At 37.1% G+C, this 12,887-nt stretch overlaps 1 protein-coding gene across 9 annotated transcripts in view; it reads right to left on the reverse strand.

Annotated features, from left to right (window-relative positions):
- LOC124180937 (PH and SEC7 domain-containing protein) overlaps window positions 1-12,887 on the reverse strand; it is a 76,206-nt gene that overhangs the window by 40,716 nt on the left and 22,603 nt on the right. For 2 of the 9 annotated variants that reach the window (XM_046566890.1, XM_046566889.1), the window contains exon 1: window positions 5,689-6,126. The exons of 3 other annotated variants lie outside the window; for them this stretch is intronic. In XM_046566890.1, coding sequence (XP_046422846.1) covers window positions 5,689-5,955 — 267 coding nt within the window. In that variant the 5' untranslated portion in view covers window positions 5,956-6,126. Of the gene's footprint in view, window positions 1-4,472; window positions 4,494-4,603; window positions 4,835-5,688; window positions 6,127-6,153; window positions 6,278-12,887 lie in introns of those variants that run through there. 4 more of the 9 variants (XR_006870340.1, XR_006870344.1, XR_006870342.1 and 1 more) reach the window with 4 other exon arrangements.

Below are 12,887 nucleotides of genomic sequence, written 5' to 3' on the forward strand. Positions count from 1 at the left end.
CTCGTGTCTTCCATTGATCGGGCACGGGAAGTGATTTCACATTCTAACCATGACATGGCAAGAATTAATTAACTGGATGAACAAGAAAGCTGAGCTTTTTTACAATAGGCACGATCGGACGATCGCGATTCTAGTCATCGATAGCTCAGTTTAGTTCACTGAATGTTCGAACAAGAGAGACTGGGGCAAACTGTGGTAAGTAAAAAATTTCTAAGTGATGAACTATACCAAGAAAGAAACAGCTGGTACACGTAGAAATAAGTTTTTAGATATAATCTTCTCATAGCCCTCTTGAAACCCAACAACTTTTGTAGGAAATGTTCCTCGGTGCAACGCATTATTCCCGAAATATTTGACCATTTTCATCCTTGTCATATGCAGGGTGCTTATGTTAACTGTGGACATAGTTCTAGGGTTTGTGGAGTCGCTACCTAGGCAAGCATTTTGAGGTAAGACACTCATGGTCGGAAATTCCTCCGAACTGCTGTGGGGGGGCTTTGAAGAATTTGGTACCGCGCGCTTGGCCTTAGTGTAAAGAATCAGATGTGATCACTTTCGACCCAACGTTTTATTCAGACATAGACTACAGTACAAAGTTCTCGTGTAAAGTCAACAAAACGATAAGCTTTTTTAAAAATAATAAAAAAAATAACGAATCAATTTTTTGCAGTGGGAATATGTGAAAATTGTTATATTTCACAGGAATCCACTACACACTGTGCACATGCGCACTTGGGATTTTCATTTTCCATAACTTTTTGAAATTCTGTTTATAAGCACTTGAGCTTGTTTTGTAATTTTTTTCTTACCAAGTTTATTGTTTTGCTGACTTTGGGTTTTGTATGGTACCTTCCGGACAGCGCTAAATAGTCAAAAATGGAGTTCCAACATGAAAACCACAATCTGAATCGAAAAATGTTTCTTACAAAAGTTGTTAGTTTCAATGCAATGCAATGTTTTGTCATAAAAAAAAGTTAGGTTTCCCTTAAAAAAAAACCATGTCAGCCATCGTAGCGTCGCTATTGTAAATTTGGGACCTTCAACAAAATTTTTTTTGAACGTCCCCCTTTGAACTCGAAAACTTTTGTTTCAAACAAAATTTGATCAGTGCAATATTTTTCGAGATAATTTAGATGTAAGATTAAAATGGGACACCCGGTATTTTATCGCTAGAATCGTCAAGTACGACTACCCTTATTTTTGTTTTTTTCGACATCACTAACGGGTTCTAAGTTACAAGTCGTAAAACTTTGCAGTTTCCGACCACTTTTGAAAATCTGAAAACAATTACAGGAAATTCTACTAAAAAGACAGAAGAATTTTAAGACCCTACAAAAAGTAGTATCTTCATTATCTTGTAAGTTATGAATTATTGTTCCCGATATTTCGGAATGCTTTGGAAACGATAAAAAAAAATTATAAGATCTCTGCGCGCTCCTGAGGAACTTGGCGATTCGCGCTTCACTTAGGGGGAAGTCCCGTAACGCCGGACGGCACCTAGTACCGGATACACGTCGTATATCCCAAAGTAAACGAAGTATCGATAGTTTTCTTGTGTGGTTCGAACCTGCACAACGGACAGTTGAACATTTGAGCTGGCATAAATTTACGTCACGCCTAAGTTTCGCGTTTGTTTATTTTAAACAACGCATGATTTTGTTCTTTTATTTTTGGTCTGGGATGTTCGTTGGTATGTATTCTTTCAGATAACGATCAGTAAAAGTTGATATATTTGCAAACAAGCACATATTTCATTATTTAGCTGTGCATTACAGGTCCCTAATATCGGACACCCGATTTGTCCCCCAGTACCGGACACCCAATTTTTTCTCTGAATTTGACTATTTATTCAAAACTTGTTCTGACGTGTTTTAGTGTTGTTTTACCATAGCTAACCAATCAAAAATACTCGAAAGAGGAAAATGGTCCGAAGGTAATATAAAGAAGGCAGTTCAAAAAGTCTCGAGTGGCAACGTGATAGGTAGAGAAGAACGATGAGGATTGGATTCAGTGCTGCAATTGCAAGGAATGGGCGCATGAGATGTGCGGACATCCCTGAGCGCTCTGACAAATATATATGTGACCACTGCAAAATTCATTAAATTTTAAGACATTTTTTCCATCCGTACTATTAGTGTCCGGTACTAGGGGACACTTCTCTGACACCCTAGTTTTTCTTACTAAATAAAATTATATATTATTCCTAGTTTAACGTTATATACTAATTGCAAAAGTTCCTATATTGTTGAACATACTCTAAAGATTATAACAAAAATAAAAATAATTATGTTTTCACTTAAATAACGATTTTATTAACGAATAACCTTAGGTGTCCGTCACTGGGGGACTTCCCCCTACGACTAATAAAGCTTCTAGGGTATGAGTCCCAATAAGTATCGTAGAATTGAACTCTGCTCTCATGTAGAAGCTATATCGTCGATTTTAAAATTGATTCGGTCGTGGATTGTTATCGGTAAAGGAAGTATAAGGCATGTTTTTAAGAAGTATTGAATTTGATGAATAATCTCTGTATGTACAAATTTTTTTCATTTGATGCTTCATCGAACAATAGCTACATGTGTACGAACTAAAATGCTGTTTGGTTTTCTTCTCAGACTACCAGAAGTGAAGAAATCCTGAATACCATCGGTTGCGCTGGGTCACGAACGGGGCAATTTAGCAGGTGGATTTTCATAAGATTAATTAACACTTTTTTTTTTATTAACACCTAAAATGATAATGAAAATATGCTGAAAGTTTGGAAGCAATTGATTGGATAGTTTCATTTCTTTTTTATTACAAAAAAGGTCTCACTTTATCAGACAAAAATGGGATAACTCCCTAATTAATGTAATTTTAAATTTTAAGCATGCTCCATTTGAATATTTGTAACAGACAGATCTAGCTTTACACATATTTTCATTCAAATTTTCAGACTGAATTTGCCACTTTCGTGATTTTGTGTGTTATACAATGTTTCATCAAACATATTTCAGTATTTTGAATGATACTTTTTATTCTAATATTTTGTTAAAAAATTAATGGTTATAATAAAGGTACCAATAATCTCAGTATTCGATGTAGAACGGCTAAAAGAATAACAGGAGCGCAAAAATTTCATTGGATGACTCCGGACAAGGATCGATCTTCAACAGTGAGTAATTACAAGCTAAAATAAAACTCATTTATGTAAAATATTTGAACAAAAAATTTAAGAATAAAAAGTATCATTCAAAATGGTGATTTATTATTTTTCCAACTTCCAATTATCTTAATTTGAAACTTTTTACTATTAACATGTTTAATGAGCCATTGTATAAAGCATTCAAAGTACTATTTAAAGTTTTAAATGACAGAAAAGATTTAAGTAACGTTAAAAATTCGATAAAAATAGGAATAATCGTTTCCACACAATGAGACCAGGCTTCAAATTTGTGTTATGGACAGTAGTATTTTTGAGAATTGATTTTCAAAAAGTACATTAAAAAACACACAATTTCAAAAAGAACTACTTTCAAATTGAGGGATTCTTCAAAACGTTATAAGCACGTTGCGTCCTCCAGTCCTCAGTTTCCTTCTTCACACTATTACAGCCACTTTAACTCTTGTTTGACGCACTTCTGTAGACTCACATACTTGACACACTGGAGTCCTTTTTACCCGAGCGACAAATATCGTTATGAAAAATAAACTGTTGAATATTTTAGCCTGAAAATTTCTTTGCACGTTCTTCAAAGATTACTTTTCGAAACTATATAGGTTATATAAAAAATATCAAAATGGGCGCGGTCCAAATGCGCGCGTCCGTATTATTCCGACACCTAATAACAACATTCTACTACTACGCTTCGAATGACAAAAAAGCCATTTACGGACCTGGGTTGGCTGATTAACCAGTAAACAGCAATTAGTCTCATTTAAACCTCATCGAAGTGTATAAAAACATTAAACGCGTTTTTTTCGAAACTACGGTTTTAAATTAGTAGCCACAATATCGCGATAACCGATAAGCCAATTGAGTTCAAATTTGGCATGCACCTTCAGTAGATTATTTTTCAACCTTGGTAGCAAAATTCAGTTAAAATAAGTGTTTTTGTTTTCTATAACTCGTAGAATGGTCAGGAATGTAGGAAAATTTCATAATCCAAGTTTAGCATTCCGCCTGTTTGTGATTTGTTTTCGCTGAATCTGGTACCGACCATCACAACATTCGTGCAGATTAAGAATATGTTTGATTTATTTTCAGATCCATATAACGTCCGCTACGCTGGCTGCCAATTGGAGGTGTTTTCCGTGCATCGTTATAAAGAATCGTATTAAAGTACACGATAATGAAAACATTTTTTTTAATTTGTACATATTCTTGAAGGAACGATAAACATGTACACAAAATTTGAGAAAGAAAACTGGAACAGTTTATAATTTATTCTATCCTAAAAATCGCCTCCAAAATAGCGCTCTAATTACAATACCTCCATAAACTCTGCGTCCTCATCTTATCATCACTTCGTTGTTTCAGTTCTCATATCGGATCGGTAGATTGCTCCCTCTACTTCTAAACTGTAATTAGCAGTTTTTTATATCCTTTCTCCCATATACTCACTTCTACGTCATTTTTCATTCAGCCAACATCTAAATTCACCTCCTGTCCCGAAACCAAACTGAACTCTTCACTTTTCCCTTTCACGAACAACTTCTCCACAGCTTCTCATTGTACTCTCCATATTTTGTTTGACAATAAATCAATTTTTTAACCAATCTTTCAACTGTTTCAATGCAAGTTTCGTTCATTTCCCTTTCACAATCATCCACCCCATAACAAGCATGGGAAAAAAACTATTAAGATTGTAAAAAGTTCATAATTCATGAACGGTTCGATGAAAAAATGTTTGAAAAAATCATGTAATGCGTTTTTACATAATGCAAAAAGATAACCAAGTTGCGGCCGAATCAAAAATGTCAAATTTCGCAGCAGGTTGGGTTGGCATGGGCTGACCCAATAACATTTAAATTGAAAGCAAACGTTATGAACTAGATTCCATGAAAATTGGTGGGACATTTTGAACATTACAAATTTTTTGGTAGTTAGGACTACCACCATTTCGTAAACGGAAGTCGACGGGCATTAAAAAAATTTGTGTGGAATCTTTATCGAATAGTTGATTTTTTATTTGAATTCATTCGAAACGATTTGGCCGTTTATTCGGGATTCAGGATATAAATAGCAGAGATTAGTAAAAGTTTCAGAAGTTTTGTGACACGTCTCTACCGAATACTTCGTGTATCACTAAAATTTCATCAGTTTCGGTCAAGCTATTCATCTGTAGTACAGAATAATAAAAATATATCTAAATCGATTAGGCCGTTTTCCCGAAAATCGGAAAATATTTTCTGCGTACACGCACATATTTGAAAATGTTAGCCAATGGTTGCGAGAGTGATGAAACGTATTTTGGAGTCCAAGAGAATCTTTACGAGGTGACATTCTTCGCGATGATAAATACAGCAAGTATTCCGTTTTATACGCGTGCTTAAAAAGGATCATATATCAGAATGAATTGCAGCGAATTTGGGATATTAGACAATAACAGCTATCCCGTCATCTGTTAGTAACTAACTGTATATACTATAATGCCTGTTTGTCCACAAAAACGTGAGGAATTCGAAAAATGTGAAAACTTTACGCACAGTACTCGATGTGGAGTCAAGTCTGCGTCGGCACTTGCGGACAAGAACTGAATTACTCTTCAAGTCTTTGGTACTTAGATCGCAAGACCCGGGAGGAGCGACGTTGAGGTCACCTTGAGAATTGCGCGGGGAACCGGGAGGTTTGCGTCCAAGAAGAATAACCCCGGGAATCCCGAAACGGCGTTCAGTCGTCGGAGGAGTAGGAGGGGGAGTAGGAGAAGGTTGCAGTGCAACGCGGTCAGGGCGACGAGTGGGAAGAATTTTCATGCACGCGGGTGCGTCTGCAACGTATGACGAAGAAATTCCTCACTCCCGAAGCGTCAAGACGCCAGATATTTTGGTTAAGGAGGACACCGCGACGCCATGCTATTCCAAGGCGGATAGGAGCGGAGAGGAAGAAGGACAGGTAAACAAGATACGCGACAGCTCGAGGAGAGCCGTGCGACTAACCGACTAGCTCGATACCTGGTTGTTCGCCGAGACTCCCGCCACTTTTCCTCCAGGCCGAGAGTCGCATCGCGCCGTTAGCACCGCGAGTTCGCGGACGTTACTGTGCATGGGAGTAGTAGGCAGAGGTATCAGTATCGATTCGCTTTCTCGCCGCGCGGGAGTCGCGAGACGCGAGTCCTTCTCCGCCCGCGGGACCGCGGCGCATCAACAAATCGTTATCATCCCAACCTGTATAACGCAGGACGACCGACCAAGTGGTACTGACCTACATCATACCCGCCTCCCGGCGACCGCCCCTGTAATCTTGTGTCATGTTACATCTTCAGGCAGGTCAAAGATTGCTCGGCCAACAATTTTTCCGATAAGACGCAAAATCTCGAAGACAATCAGGCGGTATGAACTCGCGGAATCAAAAAGGAGAGTGGTCAGAGAACAGAAAGGTTACAATATCAAATTCTCAGCGGTACCAACATTTAAACCTTTCAGTCACAGTAGGATGCTCAACGTACCAACTCGAAAATTTCCATATCTTAGCCTTATCACAGTTTATTTACACCTTCAATTGATCTTTGTTACTTCGTATAACCCCCAAAAACCCTCGAGTAACAAGTTTTGGTAAGAATCATCGAATTTTGATAGTTTGTTCGATTATAAATTCGTTATATTGGATCCGCCATTTTGAATTTTGAAATTGTCAAATTCTGACTTACTTCAGATTCCTGATCAGCGACTCCAAAAATCATGGAGTAAAAAAATTCAGGCCAACATATTGAGTTGAAAAATATGTGACTGAAAGTGTTAATTCGGGGACTATGGAGGTTTGAAATTTTACAAGAATCAGTTTTCATTTTTTTTATACATTGCAGTAGGGTTATCCTTGGAGAACATTTTGCCGTTCAGTTTCCGAAAAAAATCGCAAAATTACGGCCAGGAGAGCGAAAAGAGTAGAACTGTCAGCTCAGCAGCGTAAGTAGTTTTGGTACCGAAGCAGCCATCCGTCGAGTATTATATCAAATCTGGGATTTTGTTACGCTCTTTCCTTTCTTTTGAGGACAAAAGAAAATACCCCAAACCATTTACACAATCAGGTCCAGTCTTGCACTCACGATTGTGGTGCTGTGTTAAGTATTGACTATGCGTTATACTTTCTTTGGTATTATTGAAAAATGTATCACCTTAGAAATATATACTTTTCATCATAGTAGACGTAAAGTACGGGAGAACGTTCGTGTTTTACGGGTGTAAAGTTGAATTTTACGCCTAGTTAGCCTAGTATAGTCGTAACATGAACATTTTCCTTCACTTGACGACTACTAGGACGTGAAATATCCAACTCTTTACCCGCGAACATCAAGGTTTTCCCGTACATACGCCAACTACAAAGAAATAGTATATTCTGAACCGAGAACGAGAAGTGGGTCTTTTTTGCCCGCGTGTGGAGTTTGCAAAACGAATCGCAGGCTTGCAAGCACGAGCTAATCGAGTGCGTGTTCCAAGCCGGAGACGAGTAAAAAAATACTTTTTGATTCGCTAGAATAATCCCATTGTCGTATATCCAAATAACTGATCAAACAAAGACCCGTTTTTGCTGGTAAAAAATATAACTTGTCTCCTAACCTTTAGAGGCCAGGGATTTGGGATTTTTGGACTCCTCCAGAAAATGCATAAAAATGTATCTAATATTTTAAAACTATCATGAGTAAAGTGTCGATCATGCGTCACCCCCGTATACGAGTGTTCCTGTCCTCTAAAGGTCAACTGACAATGAGCTAACCTACGTTAAGTTGGCACCACCACACCAAAAAATCAAAAATGATATTCTTGATCAAGTTTCAATTCGTCTGAATTACAGACGTAATGTAGTAACTCGATGCTTTAGACTCTGTGCATATAATAAATCTTCGATAGTTGAGACGGAGGAAAAAGGGTTTATCAAGCGACAAAAAATTTAACGGATATGGGTTCTACTGCCATTAAGTCGGCGTTGAGCGGTATTGGTGTGGCCGCGCGATGAGTTCAGAAGAAAGTACGCCTGTCTCATATTTTGCCTATGTCCGAAAAAGTCAGTGATATTTTACCTTCCCTCGATCAAATTATGACCCGTCTTCATGCCACTGGAACTCTGGCGGATACTGCTGGCTATAGCTAAGGCGGTTAATCGCGTCAATGTTAGTAAACATCAGTTGTAAAAGGATAAACGCCGTATCGCAACAATGGAGGCGATTGCACCAAGTAACGGATTATTACTGATTGATCAAAATAAAAATGTCGGCATCACCAGCATTATGAAGGGTTAGTAAACTTATACTTGAGTCGTTAACAACAGTATCGTCCGGAGAACACAAGCTCGTTTAGCAAGGAACGAATGATACTGGAGATGTTGAAGGTGTCATACTGATCGATTACCTGTCGGAATTCACCGAGGATTATTGGGGTCGTTGTCACTGGTAGTTCTTAGTTAATTCATCAATGTTTCAAAATCGATTCGAATTCCACAATTCAAGACATTCAGAAGGTTAGAATTACGCTCAAAAAAACTAGTGGTTATTACTGTATACACATATTCACCGATAATAGGAAAATTTAGCTACTTGATAACATCCCTAAGCGCCCAACCATGTCTGGTGTAAAATGATCTTTTTCGTAGAGTGCCGAAAAAGTCTCTCTAGTGTCTGTGAAGCGTAGAAAATAGTACATTACATAAGAAAGGAATAAAGTCGACTTTTCTTCCTGTGTTACATATAAGACTTTATTTACGACTCAACTCTGGCCACAATATTTATTTAACTAATATAATTAACAAATAGTGTTAAAATAGCGTGCAAAAACGTAACTATAAGTATAAATAAGATTATAGTCGATCTACGCACGCGAAGCCCGTATCCTTGTAAAAAGTACCACTTCTCATACGCTTTACAGGCACCGAAAGAGGGACTTTAAATGCATGTGTTACGAAAATTATTTTGTGCACCGATGATTCGGAGGTAGACAGTATGCTATCAATAAGAAAATCTTGAAATTGACAATCACCATCAGAGCCTTGCGAAATCTTATAAATGCCAGAGTATACGTATAAGCACGGAACGGGACAACATACTTTCCCGTTTGTATATGCTCTAAGTGAACAACATTTGATTAGGATTTGATGCTAGCGCTGAACTTTTCCCAAACACTTCAGCCTATACCTAGCACGATCTAGCACGAACGCATCGTCAACTACAGACCGGTAAGTAGTACTACAGAAAAAACAATACAACGAGATTTGTTTAATTTAGAAATAATCGACTTGATTTATATTGTGTAAACTGGAAAAATCAACTTTATAACCTCGAGAAAATAAAAAATACAGTAAAATTATTATACTGTTGGTTGTGTTTTATATGTAATATTACTTGCAATTTTTTTTTTTTTGCGAAATGTACTGAAAAGTTCATTGATAGAGATAAAAATCAGCTATTAGTGAGGGTAATTTCGATTTTTGGTACCCCCTAACGGTAAGAATCTGAATCTAATGGTATGGCAGGAACCCTTGTCGGTACGGGTAGTTTGAAGCCCATAAGTAACACCGACTGTAAGTGAAGTAGGAAGCGACGATACAACAGAGTTAACTTAGCGGATAAGATAGGGATTTCCAGACAGAACCCCATGTCCCTTCTGTATATCAACTGAAGCAATTTAGGTGGTTTTTAATTAAGGCACAGCGAAGATGTTGGGGCATGAATCGCCAGAAAATACTAGATGTATTGAGTGTGACCACCTACTAAACACTTTTCTAGAATCTCTCTTGGCGATGAATCATTGTAAATTGAATTTATAGTATCTTCGACGTCTTTATGAAATGGCGGTTCGTGATCAAGTAAAAGACAGCGCTAAATAGAAGAGAGAGAGATTTCATTTGGGACAACTGTAGAATATAGCCTTCATTGAGTTTATGAAACCCTATGGGTAAACAAAAATAGTAAAAAATTCAGTATGTAATAATTACTTATACACGAGTTTTCAGGAGAACGTAGCGTACAACATAGATTCTACGGTATATGGAGCAAATTATGTTTGGTTTTATAGCAATTTTTTCCCATTTGCATAGGCATAGAAGGAGATCCGCCAAGCTGGCAATGCAGATATAGGACGACAAAAAATACATATCAGATTTTTTCGCCGATTATATGCTAGCTGATTGCCAAAATAATAATTTTTTCACTCCAGCCATTTTCGGTAAATACGCGGCAGTTGCAGATATTGAGTTAACTTTGCCCCTTCGAAAAAGCAATAGAAACAGTTGAAAAACAATAGAAAAACGAAAATGGGGGATTTATACTGTAATTAGTAATTGCTGCCGATAGGAATTTGTCTCCCTTTTTCCGCAACACCCCTTTTCCAGATATCCCTACCCTTCGTGTTAGAAATACTGCATATTCCTAATGTGACCAGCCATCGACATTTTCTTAGCTCGAGGAATAATTCACCAATTAAACGCTGCTGGAAAAGTAGTCTTCGTCATCTAATCATTTCCAATTTGAATATTTCGTCCTTTACGCAGGAACACAATATCCACACAATGGTCGAGATTCGAATATTTTTTCACTCTAGGAATAACTTGCTAATTAATCGCTACCGAAAAAGATAACTCAATTGAAATAAAGTGAAACATCGAACTTATATTTTCCAATATGAACTCTTATTCAAAAACATTGCGAATTTACGAAATAATGATTCTCATTCACAGTATTTTGTTGTTTTAACGACACCAAGTTTAACCTCGTACGAAAGACGCGTATGAGACGTTTAAACGCACATTTTTGGGGTGAAATTTACATGTATACTTCTAAATTTCAATATAAAGTTTTGAACATGTCGTCTTTGCCCCAGACCTATTTATCGTGTAAGGTCCGGATGGTGTTTATTCTGAAGTTAATGAAATTGCCCTTTAGAACACGAATTTGATTTTATTTTTCAGGTGACAAAACGTCTTCTTTCATTGGTACGAATATTCATCTAGATATTTTACAATGGTCTACGTGACCTATAATCCTGAAGAAAAAAATACCAGCGTGTTTCTTGTTCAATTTCCAATAAAACCCGAAATTATCATCATAGAGAACTAATAGAGTGCAGGTTATTTTCTTTGTACAGTCTAACGCAACGTAACTTTTATAGAAGATTTGGAGTAAATAAAATCATTTTAAAGGGTTAATTCTGGTATTTTGTTGTCTGACCGTTGTGGTATTTCTTTTCAGTACCTATATAGAATTGGTTTCTCTAGCAGTGGACCTCTCATGTGTGTTATTACTATAGGTATCATTTTTTTCTGTAGGGTCAGTAGTATTGCGTGTACCAATAATTCCCATAAGTTAAGTAAGTAAAAAAATCATATTACAATATAACTATTCGTATCTAAAATATTTTAATATCAATTCTATTATACTAAACCTTGTTCCTAACATAATCAGTTGAAAGTTTCCATGTTACACAAAAAAATTGAATTTTTGTTGACCAGTGTTATCGGTGTACCGAAATCGAATTACAAGTATCTCAACTACTGCCACGTTAATTTTGCACCAGTTTTCAAATTCCCCAGCTGTTAAGTATACTTAACCTGAAAATATTGTTTTCTTATTTTTAGCTCAGCTGAAATTCCAGGGGAGGATCGGTTTTACATGAATGAGTCCTACAGGTAAAAAGTTCTACAAGTTCATTTCTCCAGATTCGTCCCTGAAGGTTCGTTCTTACAAATTCGTTTCTACATGCGGTGGTTGCACAGGAGTAGGTTAAATTCTTTGCTACTGATTTATTTCCAAATAACGAGGCTAGGAACGACCCTACATGTAAAAATTATATATAATATACGTGCCCCACACAGCGCACGATATGTCCGACAAATTTAAAAAATACATTTACAATATTGAAACAATCGATATGCGTATTTTATAACAAAGTCATATCAATGTTTATAAAAAAAATTTCCAAGTATCAAAGTCGATATCACAAATATTCTATAAATATTGTGTGCTATCTGGGTCATGTAAATTATGTAAATTCTGTACATAAAATCGGTCAAAGACTCGTTCTGTGGAAATGAACCTAACCTACTTTTGTTACCGCCGCATGTAAAAACGAACTTTCAGAAATAAATCTGGAGAAACGAATTTTGAGAACCATCGCACGTACGAATGAATCTGGGGAAACAAACTTGTAGAACCTTTCTCTTGCAGGACTGATTCATGTAGAAACGACGCCCTCTCTTGGTACGTATCTTCGGCTGCTTGATGTTTACACCGAGTATGGAGAAACTGATGCAAGTTTCCCCCATTATAGACATTGCGACGGAATGAAGTCGATTAAAAAGAAACGATAGCCAATTCCGTCCTGCTAAATGCCCGATATAGAATAGTAGTGGTCTTTATCTATATGTGTACAGAAAAGTCAATGTCGTACGTGGATAAAAATAATGCTGGCAGCTTCGTCCGGCTTGCTCGAGCGCTGGGACTAAATCGAGATTACAGGGTCATGTAGTTCAATTTCGCTCAGCATTGAAATCGTTGCATTGCATCATGTACGTACGACCCAGAATTCTGGACGCTGGCATGCTGGACTCGGTTCACTTCAAAGTCACGTCAAGTCGATGAAGTCTTGGTTCTTAGATTATTGAATGTCTTCAAAATTACAAGGAAGATAGCCCAGGCCGATCTCTCCGATTTGATTTCTTTTGTAATACGGTATAGTAGATTGAAAACTAAGTGAGACGTATT

This window comes from Neodiprion fabricii, chromosome 4 (genome assembly GCF_021155785.1).
Source record: "Neodiprion fabricii isolate iyNeoFabr1 chromosome 4, iyNeoFabr1.1, whole genome shotgun sequence".
Lineage (NCBI taxonomy): Eukaryota > Metazoa > Arthropoda > Insecta > Hymenoptera > Diprionidae > Neodiprion > Neodiprion fabricii.